The 22,987-nt window shown below is 33.3% G+C and overlaps 2 protein-coding genes across 2 annotated transcripts; both read left to right on the top strand.

Annotated features, from left to right (window-relative positions):
* The first annotated feature begins 3,369 nt into the window (after positions 1-3,369).
* On the top strand, positions 3,370-7,623 carry LOC108322645 (uncharacterized). Its single transcript, XM_017554795.2, has 3 exons — positions 3,370-3,822; positions 3,899-4,028; positions 7,089-7,623. Exons 1-3 carry the CDS (start codon positions 3,442-3,444, stop codon positions 7,313-7,315), a joined length of 738 nt encoding a protein of 245 aa, XP_017410284.1. The 5' UTR covers positions 3,370-3,441; the 3' UTR covers positions 7,316-7,623.
* A 2,963-nt stretch (positions 7,624-10,586) lies between these two features.
* On the top strand, positions 10,587-15,920 carry LOC108322677 (mitogen-activated protein kinase kinase kinase 5). Its single transcript, XM_052869319.1, has 10 exons — positions 10,587-11,161; positions 11,696-12,355; positions 12,434-12,521; positions 13,155-13,217; positions 13,317-13,480; positions 13,645-13,720; positions 14,144-14,203; positions 14,278-14,403; positions 14,770-14,979; positions 15,056-15,920. The coding sequence occupies exons 1-10, from the start codon at positions 10,848-10,850 to the stop codon at positions 15,203-15,205; spliced, it is 1,911 nt and encodes a 636-aa protein (XP_052725279.1). The 5' UTR covers positions 10,587-10,847; the 3' UTR covers positions 15,206-15,920.
* Positions 15,921-22,987: the final 7,067 nt, after the last annotated feature.

The following is a 22,987-nucleotide window of genomic DNA, read 5'->3' as shown; positions in this document are numbered from 1 at the left end:
TTGATGTAAAAGTTATTTATGTTGTAAATTAAAGGAAGTCATGGTTGCGGTGGCTCGCGGTTTTGTGGTGGTTCTTGGAATTGCTAGAACGAACAGTTCTTGAAAAACCCGATTATATTGTCTCTAACATTTATAGTACAAAAGCTTTAAATAACACATGTTTTTTTCCCACTCTCGCGTCTCAATCATGCATCTGGAGCATCTGCAACATTTACTCCCGTATAACCAAAAGTTATACGATCATCACAAGACATATACAACAATAAACACAAAAAAATATGGGTAAGCTACCATAACAAAACCAATAATAATAAAATTTGTGCATAGGAAACAAACACAACTTAATAACAAATCAATCATCTATAACGCTATCCTACTAACATCATCATTTATACACCATGATCATCATCAACATCATCATTAATTATATCATGACTATGCCATCAACTTCATCCTCATCAACATCATCTCTAAACACAAAGTCTCCCAACATCATCATGAAAGACCTTGGTCTGTCTCCTGTACCTAACCATACCACATGTAGCTTCCTCATACAGGCTCATAACCATACCACCTGTAGCTTCCCCATACAGGTTCATAATCATACCACTTGTAGCTTCCCCATACATGTTCATAATCATATCACCTGTAGCTTCTCCATACAGGCTCATAAACATCCCACCTGTAGCTTCCCCATACAGGTTCATAATCATCCCACCTGTAGCTTCCCCATACAGGCTCATAAACATACCACTTGTAACTTCTCCATACAGGTTCATAATCATACCACCTGTAGCTTCCCCATACATGCTCATAAACATACCACTTGTAGTTTCTCCATACAGGTTCATAATCATACCACCTGTAGCTTCCCCATATAGGCTCATAAACATACTGATGATTTTTTTACAGTAATTACTAACAAATTTTTTTGTACTTATCAACGACTTTTTTCTTGTATTTATCGATGAATTTTCCTGTCAGTAATTATTGACAAATTTAAGATTTTGTCGATAAATATTACTTACTGCATTATTACTGACAAATTTAGGTTTGTCGATAATCTGTCAAAAAATCATTAACAACAAATTTTTTAAATTTTCAATGAATTTTACTGTTAGTGATACTTTTTTTCCCTGTAGTGGAAAATGAAACAAAGACTCTGTATGAAGTAAGATGATGAATCAATGAATGATGTGTACGAAGGTAACAACAAATGAGATACACTTATTGTAATGAAATGAAAATAGATCAAAATAAATTACATAAACTGAATTATTGTGTCTCAATCTCTTTAATCCTTCGTACACATTATATGTGTAAGATTTCACTTTTCCTATACTTTGATCAATTTTCTGAAATACTTTTCTACTAACTCTTGATTCTACAAGGATATTTGGTGTTTTAAATAATTTCTTACTGTTTCTTGTTGTACTTAGCAAATAGTTATGAATTAAACAATAATAGTTGGAAATGTTTTGCACCATTTTAAAGCTTGATGTTAATCGCATATTATTGTAATAAATTTTCATCCAAATGTTAATGTATTTGTTGTCCTAGGTAGATCTTTTGCTTAGCAATTTTACATTTGCATTTGAGTTTCAAGTATAAGAATACGAGACATTCACACAGTTAATCATACTCTTTCTAATTTTAAAAGAAAAAATGTACTACTCAATAATATATTACAAATAACTTTTATTTAGTGAAGATTTGTGTTCTATTTTGCAAAGATTTTTATCTTCCGTAAATTAATTTTTGAGAGTTTTTCAAACTTTCAGTTTTAGCTATATAAGATATTTTGGACAATTATTTTTTAAGTATTTTTTTATTATAAGCTTCACTTGGAGTTTGATCCAAAAGATTTCAAGCAACTTTATCTCTTGTGAAAATATCCGTATGGTTCTTTTTTATTTATTATATTAATGCACATGTTTTCCCAATTAAGAAACTAACATTAGTGTTAACCATAATTATTTTATGTAAATTGTAAATTAAAATATGATTTCAATATACTAGTTTCTCAGTATATAAAAATGTTCACCACATTTAAAAATGTTTGGTTTTTGAAAAAAAAAATCTTATATCAGTAAAATATACTTCCCGATCTATAATTATTTTCTCAAGATACTTTAAGATATTTTACCTAAATAAACCCATTTCTACTTTAATTATTAAATAAAATTCAATTGAGAATTCAATAACAGTATTACTAAGTTTTATTTTCCTTCTTTATTTTTTCAATTTTGTTAAAAATTTAGAAAAAAAGGATTATGATATTTCATATTGAGAATTTAGTTACCAGAAAATTACATTCTATACGTGAATAATTAATCGGTCCAGTTTTAGCTTTAAAGTAGAAATGAATTTATTTGGACATATTTAATTTAAAATTAGTTTATTTGGAGAAAAATAAATTTCTCAATACCTTAGAGATATTAAAATAAGTTGAAACTCGTAAAATTGTTTGATTCGTCACAAATTCAAGATAGATTGACTTAAAAAAATTAAATATAGATTAAATTAAATTTGATTCACCTAATTATAGATTAAATTAAATTTGATTCACCTAATTAATAGATTTAATGAATTCAAGTCGAGTTAAAAATGAGTTAATATATAATTTATCAATAACCATTTATATTGTTTTTTATATGTTTTTATAATAATTATTTATTATTTTTAATTATATAAGTTAACATTGTGTTTTTTTTAAATAATCAAATGTTAGTGAAAAATATTTGATAATTTATATATTTAATTTATTTATTTTTCAATTGATTAGGTAGTGATGTTTTAATTTTTAATTACTATCTTTATAATAATATTAAATGAAGATTATAATTATATTACTATAAAAGGAAAAAAGTATAGGCAATATATTTTGAATGTTTAACAATAAATATATAAAATGAATTAGAAAAATAAAACATGTTTATAAAATATTTTCCAAGTAAGTAAATGGACTCATTTTTAAATGAATATAATAAGTTAACAATTGAGATGATTCATTTTGACATTTTTATTTTTCTTATGTACATCATAAAATTAAAGATTCTCACTTTCTTCTTAATATATAAGTTTTTAATTTACAATATAAAAATTATTTTTTGGATGAAAAAAAACTTCCATATTATACCATTTAAAAATTATTTTTAACTTACAGATTACAATCAAAATATGTTTACATAAAAAAAATAACAACAATGACAAAGTTTGCAATTAGGAACACGTTATAGAAGACTGAGTAGAGAACAAGGGGATAACATTGGTAATTTGGTCTTTTGATAATTTCAATAGGGTGCACATGAAAAGTATGGAGCGCAGAAAAAAATTATCATCCCCTCATTTAAAAAGTCCAAATAGACCCGAAACCCAAAACCCCTGTACGCTAAACCCCATTACGAGTCGTAGGGAGGGAGGGACACAGACAAAACAATCATGGCGCAATGGTGGCGTTCCGCCGCCGGCCACTACCGTACTATGGCAGCGAGCCGTTGTTCGTCATCTGCTTTCCGGTGCAGCCATTATCATACGATCCAAGCCATCCCAAGGGAGTGCACAGGCAGCAAAGTCTCAGCGAGAGACCGAGTGCAAGGTCGAATACCCGCCGTCCTTTTCTTCCAGAACCTTCTGGAGAAAAATCCCGACAATCGAACAGAATCGAAGAAGTACTTGCTAACCGTCGAGAAGAAGCAGATTAAGGCCATTCTTGACTCCGTCCACGCTCCTACCTTCTGCTCCACTCGCTTTCCGCTCCAGATCCGTGCGGGATCCGGGTCTTCTCATTTGGTCGAATCGGGAACCGTTTTACCTCTCAAGGTTTTCTTCTTTCTTATTTTCTCTTATGATATTTATATTTGGTTTGAGTTTTGAGTTGCAGTTTTTGGTTATGTAGATTCATAGGGACGAAGAGAGTGGGAAGATTCTGAATTTGGTGTTTGTTTGGGCTGAGGACGGAATGAAATTGAAAGTGGATGTGCCTGTTATTTTCAAAGGGGAAGATGTTTGTCCTGGTATTCAGAAAGGTAACTCTTTTTTATTTTATTGCTGTAGAACTTGTAGTTTAGGAATTTATTAGATGGTCTTTTGGTTCATGAGTGATGAAATGTGCAATACATGACGAAATGGCCCTTGTGTGGAGCTCTCTAAGCTGAAGTAATCAATAATCAATACTAATAATCTTTTGTATGCATAATTTGGAGATTGCTTAGCAGAGAGACTACGACTTTACCGAACTGTTTAGTTTTTTAGTTTAATTTTCATCTGAGTACAATTTTTTTTAATAATTTGAACTGATTAGAAGTTATTTTATGTGTGACTTTTGAAGTAGTTATTACAAAAACCATCAATCTTAGTATACATGGTTACGGATGATTGGATGATAGCGCATCCTTTACACTGTCTGTCCCTGTATTTGAATTAAACTATTTTTCCTTTCCTCAATAATTAAGGTAGAAAATATTGCCAAACATTAAACTGGATGTGATTGTGAATTTATATTGATACAATAACAAATTATTATCCAACTAGGTGATGTTGGCTACATGCGTGATGGTTCATTCAGTTTCATTTGTCACGGTTAAAATCCAAACCTTCTGGAATATTATTTAGCTTAAGCCTCCCTTGACAAATTTTTGCAATGTCTGTTTTGTCTCCCTCTCCCTTTTGTCTGCCTAAAATCATGTAATCTACTCTTATGATTGTTGCCTCTTTTTTCCCTTTTTTGTAAATCCCAAACCACATAACTGATTTTTTTGTTATTATTTCCTTACTCGGTGCTTCACCAACTTTTTTTTGTATAAATTATTTTGTATTGTGGTCACAGATCAATCTTAGTGTTCTCAATTTTGTTACTCTCACCTTTCTCTAATGTCGTCCTTTAAAGCCTATCAATTGCTATAGTGTGGCACACTTGAATGCTTAGTCATATGGTAAAACTTACCTTTGAGTCGATAAGTACTTTATGATCAGAAATAACCCTTGATGTCTTTCTTTGTTTGTCATTCCACCTGTTTCCTATGTGTATCGTCCTCATTAATTTTTTTCATCATTTTTTCATATGTCTAGTCATATTCCTCATCTCTTACAAGAAATTGCAAAGTATATATTTTGTTAAATTCCTACTTGATTGAAGACCTTATATTTCAAAGTTTGCCTCCAAAATTCAAGCTTAATGTTTATTTTTACCTTTGATTCCTTGATGATTATATCATTTGGAAAATACACGGGGATGATCTTTTGTATGTCCATGATAAACATACTCTAGACCAGATTAAACAAAGAGAACACTCGGAAATCTTTTGGATTATCCTCACAAGCATTTCAAATGCTTGCCTCTAGGAATTAACCTCCCATGCTGTGAAAACTCGAGAGAGTTGAATACAAGAATATCAGTAGAAAATGCATTCTTTTAGTTTTCTGTCAACGATCAATTACAAGTATCATTGTATAGATGACAAAGCATAGCTCACACCATCTGATACAGAGAGCTAATAACTACTAACTAACTGTTAAACTAACAGAGGAAAATAAAGCTAAGCAATATGTCTGTTAACACAGGCATTTCAAAGGACTTTGTGGCTTGCTTGCTTCCAAGTGTTAGATTATTTTAATGTAATATTGGCTCATGTAATTTATAGAATAAATTTAATGTAAAGTTTTCTAATGTGATGATTATTATATTATAAATGTATTAAAGTTATGGGAATTATGGTATTTTAATAAATATTTCAAAAGGTTACGTTCTTGAACAATGAAAGGCAAGTAACTTGACAGAAGAAAACATCCTACGGGACACATTCTATGTCATCAAGAAAGTCATCAAAGTTAGTAAGAGAAGTGAAAATATCCATCACCTTCAAAGAGACCATTTACAATGGATCCATGAAATTACTCTACTTCATAGGAATCTTAGAATCTATGATTCTCACAAAATTATATTGATAGAAGGGTTTTAAAAAATCTCTTAGACGGTGATGGATATTTTAGCTTTTCTTATTTCCTTTAACGACTTTCTTGATGATATAGAATGTGTCTCATAGGATGTTTTTTCAAGTTACTTGCCTTTTATTGTTCAATAACCTTTTCTTTCATTCACAGAAGAACTGTAATGTAACTCCTAGGTGTCCTCTTGAAATATTTATTAAAATACCATAATATCCTTAATGAAGAGAGAGAATTGATTTTAATGACTCTAAAATAATTCCCATAACTTTAATACATTTATAATCATCACATTAGAAACCTTTGCATTAAAGTTATTCTATAAATTACATGAGCCAATATTAGATTAAAATAATTTAACACCAAGTAAAAAATGGGGGCGAAATAGACATAACTGGTTTGACATTGCTTAATTATTCTAACATCTATAACCAATGGTGATGATTTGTTATAACTTTTTATAATATATGGAATGTTTCTTGTCTGGGGGACTATCCTGTTGATAGATTCATTGCTTCTAGTCTCTTGCAGTTACAGGGAATATATATATTATTGCTTGTTGTTTTGGGCATTTCTTTCTTTGCGAACATTGTAGTTGAAAGTATGTGTATGTTTAAGTATTTTCTTTTGTTCTCATGCTCTCCTGTTTTGCCTGTTGTGGACTGAGAAAAGTAAAAGGCCAGAGGTTACGTGATTGCTATTGCACTGTTTCATCTGCATTTACTGTTTCTTCTTTGAATGGTCATTATTTCCTGAAAATTAATTCCACTTTAGAAAACAAGGAACAAAGTGGAGGAAGAATAGGTGACTATAACTTGTTATTAATTACATTACATCTTTTTGTGAAGTATATATTGAAGATCAGTGTTCAGCCTTCCAGCTTTCAATAGTTGATGACTTTTGCTCGTTATGCCCTGGGAAGACTGCTGTTATGTTTGGTCAATTGACTTACATTCCATGTTTTGTTAAATACGCCGCTGTCTTACTTCTGACATGAACTTTCTTAATTCAGGCTAAATGCTCTGTATATCATTATTTTTGGATGGTGGCAAGGGGCGGTTGCCAATTTTGTCCGATTTAATATCAGTACGAATTTCTAATGTCATAATGCTAACATGGTTGACACTTTTATGCTATTACAGGAGGAATTTTGAACAAAATCAGACCTAGTCTAAAATATCTTGGCCCATCTGAGCACATTCCTTCAAAAATTGTTGTGGATGTGAGCAATCTAGATATTGAAGATAGAATATTCATGCGTGACATTGAGGTCCATCCATCCTTGAAGCTTCTCAGTAAGAATGAAAACATGCCCATATGTAAAGTAGTTCCAACAAGCTTGGGAAACCGAGAACCTATTGTGGAGTGATCACTGAGGATGAGTACAAGCACGTTTCGAAAAATGGAGAAGACATGCGATTTCCAAATAAGCAGAGCTAACATATCAGTTTGGTGATGTTTTCTAGCATTAACGAGTACAAGCACCAGATATTAGAACTATTTTGTATGTTGGACGAAACTGACGTTTCAATATAGTGACTGTTTATTTCTAATGGATTGTTGGTTTCCTGGTCGTAAGAGTTTGATATTGAAGTTCTTGAACATGACCTGGGATATAGTAATTTAAGCACGCATCTGTAAGCACCGTTTGCAAGTGGCATGTCTCTGTGAATGGTATATCGGAAGCACAAGCATAGATTCTCTGAATTTCTCTTATTATTAATAATTGTGTTAATAATCTCAAAAGATAATATTCGGTCTGCATGAGAATTGGTCTCGTTAGATTCTGACGTTGTCTCTTGGTTTTCTGTTGTTTGAGGATTCAACTTTCTTTTTCTTGACTTATTATAACTTTCGTTTAGTCTTTCCTTTTCACTTATAGTATGCAGTTGAAATTCTTCCGGTCAGTATGCAGCTGATGTCAAACTAGTCTTAGATAGGAACCAACAAAATAAATTTGACAAAGTCTTTGAAGATAGGTTCAGTTTGTGAAAGAAAGAGAAAAGAACAACAATGAAATAGAAAGTAAGTCGGTAATAAAATATTTTTTTAAACTTTTTTAAGTAGTTTGCAGATTTTATATTTGCAGATGAAAATTATCATTTACAATAATCACTATTATCATTATTCCTCTACTTTTTTTTTATTTCTATTTTTGTTCTCTGACTATTCCATTTTAGAGAATATTGATTCTTTACAGTATGACCAAAAAACAAACTGTTCATTGGAATAATATTTTTTAAGAAAAATCAAAGAAAAGAAAGCTAAATTTTTTCTTCTTTGGTTGTGTGAAAAAAAAAATATACAATGTCAAATAAAAAAATTAAATAAATAAAAATGTTCTTTTTCTTGTATTAAAAACTTTCTTCTCTTTTTCATATAGGTTAATAGTAACATATGACCACTTTGAAAAGTTTTCTTCTAATGCACTCGTTCAAACAAAGAAAGGTATATTATGCATGTGTTCTATTTATCCTTCCCATAATAATTATGTTTTCTTTGGAAATCTGTTTAAAATCATATATAATATGAAGAAGAAAAAAATATACATAAAATGATAAAGATATCTTAATAAAAAGTTAAAATATAAAAAAAATTAAAAATAGTTTAGTCTGTTAATTTTTATAATCAACCTCTTCTGTGACATTGTTTACCGATACGGATAGAATGCAATTTTGTGGACTCAGTTCTAATCTACTCTTCCCTTTTTAATTCATATAAACCAAACGTGGAAAATGCTCTTTTCCCTTTTTCATCTGTCTGATCCTGTTCCTTTTACAATATTCTTTATAAAATGGAATTTTTTTTCAATATATCTTGATTGTGATCTATGATAAAGATTAGTATCTATTACTATTAAAACCATATTTTTTTAGCAGTGTCCTTTTCAATTTATGTTTCTCTGTTTGATTATTTTCCCTGAATGAATCGAAATACCGAAAGGCAGAAGCATGAAAAGGTGGAGATAAGGTTCGTGAAATTGAGGATAGAAGAAGGGTATTGGTCAAGTTGGGTGACCTTTGACCAATTCAGATCACTACTTCAACCAATCCTCTACTTTCTACTGCTTCAATTATCAAAATCTTTCAATAACTTTTGTGGAATGTTGTTCTTGTAGCAATCATGTTGTTTTGACCATTTTGGCTTACGTGGTGCCCTAATAATGCTTAAAAGCAATGCATTATAACTTTTAGTCAACAATGAAAGCATAGATAAATTTATTAAAAAAACACCTTCGATAAACTTGGGAAAAAAATACTTGAACTTATAATCAAATAATCACTTAAAATTAAGTATAATACTTTACGAACAACATATAAACTCTTTTTAATCATTAAAAGGTTCTATTTTTTTTTTCCTTTTCAATTACTATATCTACTTGACGTATTTTGTTTAATGTTTCTTAACTTAAAAAAATTATAAAGGTTCTTATACATAACAATTATTATCATCCTCTATATTGGTATATCATTTTTACCATTCTAACTATCATCATTATGGCCATATCATCATCACCACCATTTTTATTATTATTAATTATATTACAATATATTATTATCTAATTTTTAGACATTGAATATCAATAGCTATTTTTATAACATATTTATGTTATCGTATTTTAACCACAAAATAAGTTCTTAAAGTATTTGAAGAAAAGAGAGTCATGTTTATTTAATTTAATGTTATGAATCGTGTATTAATATTGTCAAACACCGAAAAAAATGTAGATTATGCCCACCTTCCATCTTAATTATGGTCATGGAGTTGTGGTTAGAGGCTTTTTTTTTTTAATTTTTTTTAATCACAATTAAAAGTTGTCAATACGACCAGTGAAAATATATCACATCAACATGTAATAATTAAACCTAAATAAAATAATTATTTTCCAAAGGATGGATCTGAACAAATCTAACATAGAACAGTGGAAACAGTTGGATAATAGATGCAATTAATGTGTGTATTAAATTAGATGTTATGATTTGATTTATTAAACATTGTATGTTGAGTCAATTACTCAAAGCGAGTACAGAGAATATAAGAATTAATTATTAAATCAACTCTATATAATGTCAATCTATCTAGAAGCGAATTACTATAGAATCGAGAAACGCGCAATCATCGATCAAATAACCTCTCGAAATCAACGTCACTCCTTCTCTTACAATCCGATCCAACAATAATGGAATCAAAATACGGTTTTACTTTTTCATTTTATAAACAAAATATGGTTTTACTTGCCAATAGTCTTCTCAATTCTCACCAACGTCAAACTCCATAAATTAACGTAATTCTTCCTTCAAACATCCTCAAGTCAAGACCCAACCACATTAAAATAATAATAATATTGAAAATTAGTATAATAAAAAATTCAGTAAGTTTGGTGAAAGTTGTTAAGGTTATTTCTATTTACAGAGTGATGAGAAAATAAGTATACACTAATAATGCAGAATGATTTGGTGAAAATGAAGATAGAAATGGAAGTGAAAAGATAGTTATGTTAATTAAGGGAGACGTTGAGTTGTGTTACCTGGCGCGAACATAACTACCGTATCTAAAATAGAACAGTCTTTCTGTTGGTAAAAAAATAAAAGTGTTTTTTGGGAAAAGAATTATTTATATTGTGTCGTGTTCTCTGTTGTGTTGTGGCAACAGAGAGAGAAAGAGATTGGAGAGAGACCTTGACTTAGTTAGAGGGAAGGAAGAAAGAAAAAAAGAAAAGGTGGAACGTATTGACTTTGTGTGGAAGGCCTATGGTTGTCGTTTCTTTCTGGAACCGCTATGGTGCTAAAGCGAACGATGACTGTTGTTAAAGCTTTACATTGCGCTTCCAATAGGATCTCCTCTCTTCGATCCGCATTGTGAGGTCATAGGTTTCTTTGATTCTGTAGATTCACGCAGCCATGCGCTGGTTATCCACGCTTTCCTTCACGCCTTCCGGTTCCTCCTCGTCTTCCTCAGCCGCCTCCGCCGACCACCGCCGGAAGGTGTGGCTGTTCGGTAGTTCATCCAAGAAACGCGCCTGCCATGGCGAGAACGACGCCAGGTGGCACGATGACGATTCACCACCCTTCCCTTCCCCCGGCACACCTCAGCCCTTGCCCCTGCCGGAGCTCGCCGCTTCCTCAGCCGTTCTCCGCAGAGACGGCGAATGTCGTCTTCCCTCGCCCAAGGATGCTGCTACAGCCACCACCTCCACCGGCTGTCGGATGCGGAGGTCGATTTTTTAATTTGTCCTTTCTTTCCTTCAACTAGTTTTATCTGTGGCTTTTCAATTTTTGTTAGGTAATTAATTGCTTAATGAATTCGATTATTACTGCTTGAGATCGTTCCGTGATTTTTTATGTTGCACGTTTGTTGTTGTTTCGGACTGAATCTATGAGATGCGTATATTTTGTACTTGTGAAATGAAACTTTATGACACTGCCTGTGTAAGCTTCTCCTTAAACGCTTACGAGAAAAAAAATTAAATGAATCTGAGTTTATTTGACAAGTTAAAATCTATTTATGCACCTCGATTTTAAAGCAGTTGGATCAGGTACGTTCTGTAAAAGTTAAGTGCATAACTTGATTTAAATTTATGAAAATGATCAATTCATTTTACATTTGTTATTTTTGTTTTTGGAGAAATTATTCAAGCTGAATTGATTATGCATTTGCAGTTTTGTACTGCAACTTCTCCATGCGTTTGTGGAAGAGTTCTCAGTGGTGAGTTTGCTGACCTATTTGACCGAATTTTGTATTGTAACAGTGTTTTTGCTGGCCAAGACACGAGAAAGAATATGGAACAGGCTGAAACTAGGTCATCGAGAATGGTGCATCAAGATTCGTGTGGTTGTTGTGAATGTGCTCGAGAGAATAGTAATACTAATAATAGTAACTTCGCGAGCATCCCTCGTAGGAGCAGTTTTTCAGGTATTCCCTTTGCAAGTCCTTCAATAATGAGTCCACAGAAAACAAAAAATGGTGAATCAGTGCCATATTATTATGCGAGTCCCAAAGGAAATCAGTTCTGGTCTGCACCAGAAATGTCTACCTGTGAAACAGGGTTGCTACCTCCTGCCTTCTTTGATTTATCCGTGTTGGGCACAGAAACTTCTCCCTCTCCCACCTCCCATCAAAGTCCACAGAGGAGAAGTCCCGGGCAACACACCAGAACCTTGAGTGGACCTCTATCTCCTTTACATTCCAAGTTATCACTCGAAATCTCAATGGTGCGCCGTGAAAGTACTGCCCCTCCTGTCAGTGTTCACCCCTTGCCCCTGCCTCCTGGGGCTCCCCTGCCCTCTCCATCGTCAGCTAGTACATTTTCCAATGCTAGATCAGAATCATTGCCAATGAAAAACCAATGGCAGAAAGGGAAACTTATTGGGCGTGGGACATTTGGAAGTGTTTATGTTGCAACCAATAGGTATATCATGTTTCATGTGCATTTTAAGATCTTTTATCTATTTTCTGAGTCTCTTAAAGAGATGTTGTTTCTTGACAGGGAAACCGGTGCATTATGTGCAATGAAGGAAGTGGAAATGTTTCCTGATGATCCAAAATCTGCTGAGTCTATAAAACAGTTAGAGCAGGTTGGTTGTCGTTACTTGTTTGTTACCACTGCCTATTTGTGATCTGTGTAAAATGTACAAACCGCATATGTTTTGTCTCCTTTATTGTGTTATGGTTCATATCTCTTATTAGAACTTTGGAATTTTAGTAAAGAAGTCAGTGCGGTAAATGTCAGTCAGTTTCTTGGGAATAGTAGTTCTCTTTCCAATCCTGAATAAGAACACATTTTAGTCACTTTGGATCTCTTATTACACGAGTACTGGGAACTGTGGCTGCATTATTAATAACATCTTGCAATTCTGCTTTAGCAAATTTACTTCTGAAATGTATTATCTTGAAACTTTTAATAACTAAGGCAACTACTTTGTAATGGTAATTGAAATTAATTTTTTCTCATTGAACAGTACAGATGTCCAGCTCAGATTAACTGGTCTATCATTTTACCTGTGTTTTCTCCTAGCCTTGGCCAATATACATTTTGCAGTGACGACTCCTAAATTTCGTTGTAGTGTCCATTATGCTTAATTACTTTGTGAGGTTGCTTTGTTGTTTTTATGGTTTGGCTATACATTTTACCCTCCCCTCATTAATTATGAAGATATTTTATTCTCTATCCTCTCTATTCTTCTAACTAGTTTATTCTCTTTCTCCAGGAAATTAAAGTTCTTAGCCATCTAAAGCATTCGAACATCGTGCAGTATTTTGGCAGTGAAATAGTAAACAATCTCTTACTTCATAATTAGCCGCTCAAGATTATTCATTTTTTTTGTTACAGCCTTAAAACCTTATAACATCTTTGGAGTATGCGTTTGCAGGTTGAGGGCCGGTTTTATATTTATCTGGAATATGTTCATCCTGGTTCAATTAATAAATACGTCCGTGAACATTGTGGTGCCATAACAGAATCTGTCATTCGGAATTTCACTCGACATATTCTATCTGGATTGGCTTATTTACATAGCAAAAAAACAATTCATAGGTACATTCACAACTCATACCAACTTGAATTCAAAACCTTTATTGATCCACATGCAATTGCTTTGTTCTAGTTGGAAAACGACTTTTCCTAGAATTTTTAATTTATCTTATATTTGAACCTTTGTCACTTTTTTATTTGCTTATATTTTTCTTGTATGCATATAGGGACATCAAAGGGGCTAACTTGCTTGTTGACTCTGCTGGAGTTGTTAAACTTGCTGATTTTGGGATGGCTAAGCATGTGAGTTAGAAGCCTTCCCCTTTAATTCACATTTTCTAGTTTCAGTTCTTTTTCATGCTGAGAGTGGTTCGGTAATTCTGTAGAATCTTTGTATTTCTTCTATTTAATAAGATTATCTGTTTATTGTTGAAAAATCCCAAGAAGAGATTGGCATCAGAAACACAGGCCTTATGTTAAAAAGTTCAAAGTTATTGCTTTTAAAATTCCTTTCTCTCGCTTGAGATGAGCAATCTTGTCTCCCCTTAAAGCAGATTCAGATGTTTCTGAATTTGATTGTATAATAATCAGGTGCTTCATGTATTGTTTTTCAATTTCATTGGTTGAATATGTATCTTCAGGCGCTCTGGTGCTTATTTTGTGCTGTTTAATCTGTTCATGGGGTGTTTCATTAAGTTTATAACTCGGGATCCCTTTATGTCACAGCTAACTGGGTTCGAAGCTAATCTATCTTTGAGGGGAAGTCCGTACTGGATGGCTCCAGAGGTATATTATATATTATTACACTGCACTATCCTGTAATGTCTCGTGCAATTCTTATTAACACTTTTCTCATTCAGCTTTTGCAGGCTGTGATGCAAAAGGATAACAGCCCTGATCTTGCTTTTGCTATTGATATTTGGAGTCTGGGTTGTACCATCATTGAAATGTTCACAGGGAAGCCTCCTTGGAGTGAATATGAAGGAGTAAGCACCTGAAGAAAATTTTACTTTGCCTCTTTCCAACTTTGTGATTCTCAGGCTACTTCAATTCCATACTGATATAGTATTAGTATAAGATTTATCATTGGTAACAGAATCCCAATGGTTTCCAAAACTACTTATTCAAAGATGGATGGTTTTATATCGGTTTATATGAGAATATGGGATTCTGAAGTTTGGTAACGGATGATATGCACCAACTTTTTACTTATTTTGGCAAACCTCAATATGAGCTAAGGCATGAGCCAACTTTTTTCTGTTTTCAGCTTGTGGATTTGGCAGAGATGATGTATGTATACGGGTACTTTATTTTTTAGCTTGTTAAATAATTTTTTTTTTCTAATTATACAGGCTGCAGCTCTGTTTAAGGTTATGAAGGAAACCCCTCCTATTCCTGAAACATTGTCGCCAGAGGGTAAAGATTTCTTGAGGTGCTGCTTTATAAGGAATCCAGCAGAGCGGCCAGCAGCTGCAGTTTTACTAGAACATCGATTTTTGAAAAACTCTCAACAGCCTGATGTTTCATCTCCCACTCAGTTGTATAATGGAACAGGCTTCATGGTGAATACAGTTGTGCCATTTTATATTTGCCGAGTCATTTTATTTGTTTGTTATTAAAATTTTCTTTTGTTGGCAGGACAAACCACGTAGTCCCATCAAACAATTTGAATATAAACATGATCAGTTGTCAATCTCCTGTGCCAAAATTGCCAAGGTTAAAGCAGCTGACAGGCGTGGATTTCTCATTTCTTCGTTGGAAATTTTTCCTGCATCCTTGAACCAATAACGTAATCCTGTTTTTAACACGCGATGACCATTGCCCAATTTCTCTGCGCCATGCTTTTTCTTTGCTGAAGTGGGAATCATCTCACAATAACCACATAGCAGTGGTACCACGGAACTTTTTTCTTCCCTCCACAGCACACCTGGTCTGTGACTTCAAAAGGAAAAAAATGGTCTTTTCAATTGGCCGAGCTGGAGGAAGTTTTGATTATTTATGCCAATGACAGGGGCCCACATTGTAGTACTATAGTTTAAGAGACGCTCATGCAGTGACTTGCAGCGGTTGCCGTCATAGGTTCTCTTTTGCTTAGTTTATCAATGCTAAAAGTCAAGAGCTTCTTCTGTCTGTAAATTATGCCGCTCGAGAATACGGTAGCAGTTTTAGAAAATAATAATATCATTATACTAACTTAGAGTGACGAAGCAATTAACCTCAAAGGTTCATATTTCTTCCTCTCTCTATATTAGGATGAAGTCAAATTTATGTAGACTTAGTGTTCATCCCTCTCTGTTTCATGAGGATTCTAATTTGGTTGCTTATCGTAGATATGTCAATCCACTCCAGAAATGTTGTAATTACGATAAAGACTCTCTCAAAATCTTCAGTTTGGGATTGTAAAAAATGTACTTTCACAGGAGCTGCTACATCTTAATGTCCATAGGACTTAAGAATAAATATTGTTGACCTTCTAGAGTTGTATCTGATGCTCTCTTTCCTGCTACCTCTGCTGAAGAAGATTATCCATAATAGAGGTGGATATAGATTGGATTAAATCGAATGTTTAAAAAAAAAACTAATTTAGATTTTTATAAATCCAATTTTAATAATTAGATTGAATTTTAAATTCAAATTTATATTTTCTAAAATAAAAATAATTTAAATGTTTATAAATAAGTTTGATATCAATTTAAAATTACTATTTTTTTTCAAGATCAGTGTTAAATCCAAAATAATGTAAACCTATTATATATTTTCCAAGAATATCTGTAAATTAAATATCTATTAGAACTATATTCCATTTTTGTGTAATTAATCAATAATTTGAAAAACAAACCATTTTTTAACATTTAGTACATATTTTGTGTAGGATTAGATGGAATATTTGTTATGTTTTTAATAGGCTTAATAGCTTATTTCGTCCGTAAGTTAAGAGATGAATTTTCGTTTAGTATCCGATTTTAAAAATGAAGACATTAAGTCCCAAAATTATAAAAATTGTATGAATAAAATTATGTCCGTTAAATTGATAATAACGACTTAATTTCACGTTTTTTTTTCTATCCTGTGTTCTTTCTGCCAGCATTTTTTCTCTCTTATATGCTCTTCCTGCCAACAGAGTTCATCTTTTCCACCTACACACAGAGAACCTAGAAAACCATACACAAAAAAACCCAAGAACCTACACATAGAAACCCTTCTTCAATCTTCATTCATCAATCTTCATTCATTTGTATTCACGAACACGGTCCAGTTTAATCTTACTCCCCATTCTCTTGTACTCATCCTCTCCAGCAGTGCGACTCTGCCGCTTCTTCAACTCCTCCGCCTTCCTCTCAGCCTCCGCCTGCTCCTCTTCCCACCGTCACCAAATCTCGACTTCATCGCAAATCCAAGCTAAGGATGGTCTCTTCCATCAGGTTTGCCATTAATCCACCGATTGATTTCGACTTTGCACCTCATTCTTCCCTTAGATCTTCTTTCCTTCATCTCTGCCCGATTAGGATCTCATTTACATTCCATTTCATCGATTGAAATCGGATTCTAGCCACTTCCACTGTTTAAATCTTCCTTTGCTCCGTTTAAAAGGTTTTCCTCCGATCAATCTCTCCTTCCTACCGTTTAATCGGTCCATCTTATGGTCTCTGCTTTATTTAGGGTTTTGCACCGATTAAAACATCCCAAATCCTCAACCCCAGAAATTACACCGAATAAACCTTTAATCTAGGGTTCACCATCGCGATTTGTCTTAGGGATTCTGAATGTAGCTCAGATTTGGACGAATTGATTTATCTGGTTGCAGGTTTCTGAACGCGATTTGGATGAAGAAGTCGCTATTGCGTTCTGTGGTGGAAGAGATTGACATCGCGATGTGATTGTGGCAATGAGTTGGGGTAGTTGACGTGGATGAAAAAATTACATTAGGGAGCTTGCCGCCGCTGTCGTACACACCACGACCACCATCCACAATCGTCAACGTTGCTACCGCAAAACTCACCATCGTCGGAACACCACGAGTTCATCTCACCACCACACATCACTGCCATCAACTCACCGCAGAGAATCACCCAGAGCAAAATCCACAACCTCCATTAAATCGCGAAAGCAACCCTCAAATCGCCGCAAGTTCAGAGCGCGAGCCTCCTCCTGCGCGAGCCATCATCTTCCCCACCATGAAACCAGCAAAACAGCGCCACCAACCGCCGCATACAGAATTTTCGTAAAATAGAGATCAAATGTCTTCATTTTAAGTCTTTTTAATATAAGTGCACACCACTTCCTATGGAAACAAATTATGTGTTTTATAAAAGTATATCATTTCAAGATTAAAAAAAGATAACAATTATTATGTTTATTATATTTTAGTAAAAATACTAAAAATAGGGATAAACTATTTTTTTCCACGATTTTGATTTTAATCTTTTTTTTTAACATTTGGTCTAGTTAACTTCATGTCCTTTTAAACGTGATGGAATCAGTCATTAACGCTAATCCACATTATCTTTCGGTTCTTCGTTTTGAGACACCTGACAAATTAATTAATTAAAAAAATTAAAATAAATTTTCAATTCTTTTTCTTCTCTCTCCATTTTCAGCTCTCCTTCATTCAGATCTCCCTTTTCTCTTCTTCTCTTTCATTTCCAAGCCCTGGACTAGGAACACCACAGCAATCGCAGGACTCGGCGTCGGTGGCTCCGCCGCCGAGGAGGCGGGACCGTAGGGAGAGGGTGGAGAGAGGCACGATTCTCGAGAGAAGGGTTTCGTCGAGTAGGGGCTTGCCATTGAGGATGAAGTAGCGGGATTGGTGTGATTGGCGGAAAAGGCGGTGCTTGACATCGGAAAGGGTTCTATGATTGGTCGTGGATTGCACCAGGTTTTGGAGTGATTTTGGATGCATTTGGAATGATTTTCTAGGATTTGTGATGTGGAATTGAGAATTTAAAAAGTGATCGATTGGGGTTTTCCAATTCGCCATCGCCATCCACCGCAGCGCCACCACCACCACTTCGTCGCGTTCCCAATTGGAGTCAGTGCTCGCATCGCTGTTCAGAATGGGCGACTCGCATGACTGTTCTGTGTTTTTTGTTTTTTGTGCATGAATGGTTGTGTTTCGATATTAGTGGGTGATTGATATGAAGGCTGGAGTGGAGTTGTTATGCGTGAGGGTCGTGAGTTGGAGGAATAAGGCGAATGGAGGTTGGTTTGGAGCGTGATTGTTCTGTTTGGTGGGTGTGTGTGTGGAGAAGAAAGACTATGAGCTCGTTGAGAAAGAAGATAAATATGCTTGTTTTGTAATGGATATTTTCGTTAAAATAAACCAAATTTGTGGATGAGAGAAATGGAAGGGAGGAGACGAAAGTTTTATGTGTTGGTCATGAATGGAGGGTGGCTATGCTAGAAATGGAGATCGTGATGGGTGGCTAGCTTGAGAAAGAAGAAGAAGAATTGGAAATTTAATTTAAGTTTTTAAATTAATTAATTTGTTACTTGTCTCAAATGATGTAGATTATCGTTTTCCATATTAGTTGTGAGAATTGATTCTATGAATTTTGAAAAGATACACACTTAACTGCAACAAATTTTGAAATAGAGATTAAAATTAAAATCAAAAGACTAAAAATATAATTAACCTGAAAATATAAAAATAAAAGTTTATATTTATTCAAACTCATCAAATATCATCTAATTCAATAGAAATATTAGTCATAATTTAATGATTGTTTATTAATTAAATCAAAACAGTAAAAATTATTTTTTTACCATTAAACTTCAAAAATTATGTTTTTATATTCGAATTAAAGATAATCAAATTGACATGGCAATGAAAAAAAAATCAACTTAATTGTGTAACTATAAAAAAATATTATACACAAAATAAAGGTTAAAGTTGTTAATCATCTTATTTATATGAATCTTATCCAAAAAAAGAAAAATACTCAAATTATAGACTTAAAATTATATATATATATATATATATATATATATATATATATATATATATATATATATATATATATATATATATATATATGACTTGTTAAAATATCAACTTCATCTGAAAGTTAATGAAGTAAAAGAATTGATTTTACCCTGTGTGTTAAATTCTCGTGTTGATCTAACAGTGTTGATCTAACAGTTAATTAAGTGAAAAAATATATTTTACCGAGACAATACCATTCAATTATTTTTAAACATTGTGAAATTAATTTTTTTAAAACAAACATGTAATTAATGATCCTTACAATTATAGTGAAGACATATATTTTAGCGACTATATGCCAAAATTTAAGACTAACCCAATTGTTAATAAAGTAAGAATTAAAGATTTACATATATAACGCAAAATTAGATATATGTTAGTGTTGAACTCGTTCAAAATAATTAATTTATCTAAATATAGACATTTAATTAAAAATTCCTACGTTCATAACGAAGACATGTGTGTTAGGAACTATATATAAAACATTTTAACTTGACCTAACGATTGATGAGATGAAAATTGAGATTTAACCAAAACACCTTAAAAAAAACATAAAAATTATAAATAAATAAAAATCACAATCAAACAAATTCACAGCTCCTATGTAAAAACAACATATTCATCCAATAATCACATTATCAAAGTCAACTTATCACTTGAAGTAAGATAAATACTTATTATAATTCAAATAGCTTCCCTAACCTCAACACAACTTGTTTAAATTTAAACTTACCATCCAATAAATCAGTTACTTTGAACTAGAAATTCTTTTCGAACTATTAATCGGTGAAAAAGACTTTTTTTCCTTCCAACTACTCAATAATGTTCTTAATTTCTGAAATGGGTGAAAATAGACGAAGAAATTTAGAAAAAGAAGGGAGTATACGAGGCTTGCATATGGAAATGTGGACGAATGAAAGATAGTAACATGAAGATGTGAGTTTTCTCCTCTAACCATCTACTCTCTTTAAATTTCATTATAACATTTTCCTTTATTTTTTTTCTAGTCCATTTTCCTTTATTTTTTTTTTCATCCTTGATCAAAATAAAACACTAAAACAAAAATTTAAAAATAAGTTACGAAGTACGTCATGACTAATTATATTATATACTCTTTACCTAAAATAATCTAAAATGAAAAATGATTAATTGTACCGTATGATCGTCTGGTCCATGGAATGGACCGAATGCTCTACTTCCCCACATGAGCTCCCTTCATTATCGTACGACTGAAAGATGAGACTGAATGGACAGGAAAAAGGAGAGCGGGTGTTAATTATGACCAGTTTAAGACAAAGTACAATTATCACCAATTGGGTCATAATTAGGTCGTGACTATAAATATAGGTAGGAGGTAAGCAGGAAAGTGCATTTAATACAACATTAATACTTGAAATGTCTAATCTTTACTGACTTTGGCATTAGAGAATCCTTTGCAGATAACCTCCCAATTTATCGAACGAATTTACCAAATTGCGATTGGATATCTTGGAGTTGGACATTATTCCCAAATCGTTAGCATCGACCCCACATTCGAAACATTTTGGTGCCCATCGTGGGCTGAAGAATTCAACATAATGATCCTATGGTGACCACTAGGAACATGAGCAACATCACACCCGAGGAATTAGGTGATCATAATGGAGATTATCATAACAATGCAGAGGCAAATGCATGAGATGAAAAATGAGGCAAGAGGAGGAGTTGACAACTTTGAGGCCCGATAATGCGGTCGTCCATCAGGAGCAAATCGATCAACAGTTGATGCCTGATGCATCGAGTTAACATGTCCTTACCAAGCCGATGAGGACTCGTGCAAGACTGCATAAAAGGTAGTACTTGGGCAAGCAAAAGCAACCTCTCAATCCACACGGTCAACACAACCGACTTGTTACCCTTCACCTCGACCATCATGGAGACACGTATGCCCAAATAGTGGATCTCACCTACTTTTGAGGGTCAACTAATCCTGACAACCATTTGAGGATGTTTGTGAACTAAATGGCCTTATACATGGTGAGTGATCTATGTAACACCCCAATTCTGGTTATCACGAATCATAATAAAAATTGAACTATTCTAAATTGTATAAAAATTGAACTATTTTGGAGCAAAAGTAGAAGTCAGGACCGCCTGCTACACGGTCATTTCAATATGATATCAGGAGCATTCACAAGCGGTGAATCTTCATCGTCGGCTTGAAAGCACCACATTTGGGCCTTGAAAATTTGTTCACCCAATAGACAAAAAGCTCAAGTTTATGCCACCCATAACGTTCACGAACGAATACTTATTAGCTCCCGACCTCGAGTAGGATGATCCTATGGTAATAACGATGAAGATAACGTGTTACAAGATTAGTAAATTGTTGATCGGTGAAGGAAGCTCGATCAACATCTTATATTGAAAGACATTACTTAAAATGGAATTGTCATAAGACCTCATTGTACCTTACAATGAGCAAATTGTAGGCTTTGCGGGTGAGAGGATAAATACTCGTAGGTATGTAGACCTGAGGACGAGGCTTAGAGGCGGGCGAGAGGGTAAGGAGTTGTGGGTGAGATACCTCTTGTAACACCCAAATATTTTAAAGGGTATTATTGATAGTAGAGACTAAATTAATTTGATATCTCATATAAACAATCAAACTTTATTTCAATTCCTCCAAAGTACAATACCAAACTTACAAACTTTAAACAATATAGTCTTCACCACTTAACATAAATTTGAAATTTCAACTTATAAGTCTTACACAACATAATTTTCTCAATACAAATTTATTCTTTTTACAAAAATCCCTGAAAGTTTTTCCCCGCATCTCTCTCATCTTTAAGCTTTTTCAACCGCATCTGCAACATTATCTATTCACATATAACATGAGTTATATGATCATAGCACAAACAAATAAGGGTAAGCCAACCATATCATAAAATCATTAAACTTGTAATAAAAATATTTCAATCATGTATTTTTGCAATTGATAAAATATCATTATCCCGATGTCATTAATTCATCATTATCAAAATCATCTTTCTCATTTTCATAAACCTTACAAGTGTACCATGCTTACTCACGAAGCCTTATGGTCAGACCGCTCTCTGCCTGCTTCCTTAAGCCTCACCTGTATACTATGTCTTACTTTCTGAAGCCTTATGGTCAGACCTCTCTCTGCCTGCTTCTATAAAACTTATGAACCATATATTTATGTCAAAGCCTTATGGTCAGACCACTTTCTGCCTGCTTTCATAAACCTCGGGTGTTACTTTGTTCATATCCAGCTCTCATGGTATAAACCGAACATACTACTCCCAGTAGTAAACATCATTTCATAAGTAATGATTTCTCATATCCAATCCAACATTTCATAAAATCAACAAATCATACCCTCTTATCCACCTAACTCAATCATGTTCATTCTTTAATTATAAATTGACAATAACCCATTTTGATGTCAATACCCAAAATAAAGTAAACCCATTGCCAGATATCATACTTCATATTATAAACTCATTTGTTTTTAACAAGTATAACTCAACATATTTTCACCAATCAAAGGTCATAGATCAGCCAAAATACATCAACATGTC

The sequence above is a fragment of the Vigna angularis genome, chromosome 1 (assembly GCF_016808095.1).
Source record: "Vigna angularis cultivar LongXiaoDou No.4 chromosome 1, ASM1680809v1, whole genome shotgun sequence".
Taxonomy (NCBI): domain Eukaryota; kingdom Viridiplantae; phylum Streptophyta; class Magnoliopsida; order Fabales; family Fabaceae; genus Vigna; species Vigna angularis.
This window is presented reverse-complemented; position numbering and strand designations above follow the sequence as displayed.

Excerpts from the sequence above, each read along its gene's own strand:
- LOC108322645 (XM_017554795.2), top strand. The coding sequence starts at position 3,442 with ATGGCGCAATGGTGGCGTTCCGCCGCCGGCCACTACCGTACTATGGCA. Across the intron at positions 3,823-3,898 it reads GAACCGTTTTACCTCTCAAG|ATTCATAGGGACGAAGAGAG; the intron begins GTTTTCTTCTTT and ends TTGGTTATGTAG. Across the intron at positions 4,029-7,088 it reads TTGTCCTGGTATTCAGAAAG|GAGGAATTTTGAACAAAATC; the intron begins GTAACTCTTTTT and ends ATGCTATTACAG.
- LOC108322677 (XM_052869319.1), top strand. The coding sequence starts at position 10,848 with ATGCGCTGGTTATCCACGCTTTCCTTCACGCCTTCCGGTTCCTCCTCG. Across the intron at positions 11,162-11,695 it reads ACCGGCTGTCGGATGCGGAG|TGTTTTTGCTGGCCAAGACA; the intron begins GTCGATTTTTTA and ends GTATTGTAACAG. Across the intron at positions 13,218-13,316 it reads AGTATTTTGGCAGTGAAATA|GTTGAGGGCCGGTTTTATAT; the intron begins GTAAACAATCTC and ends ATGCGTTTGCAG.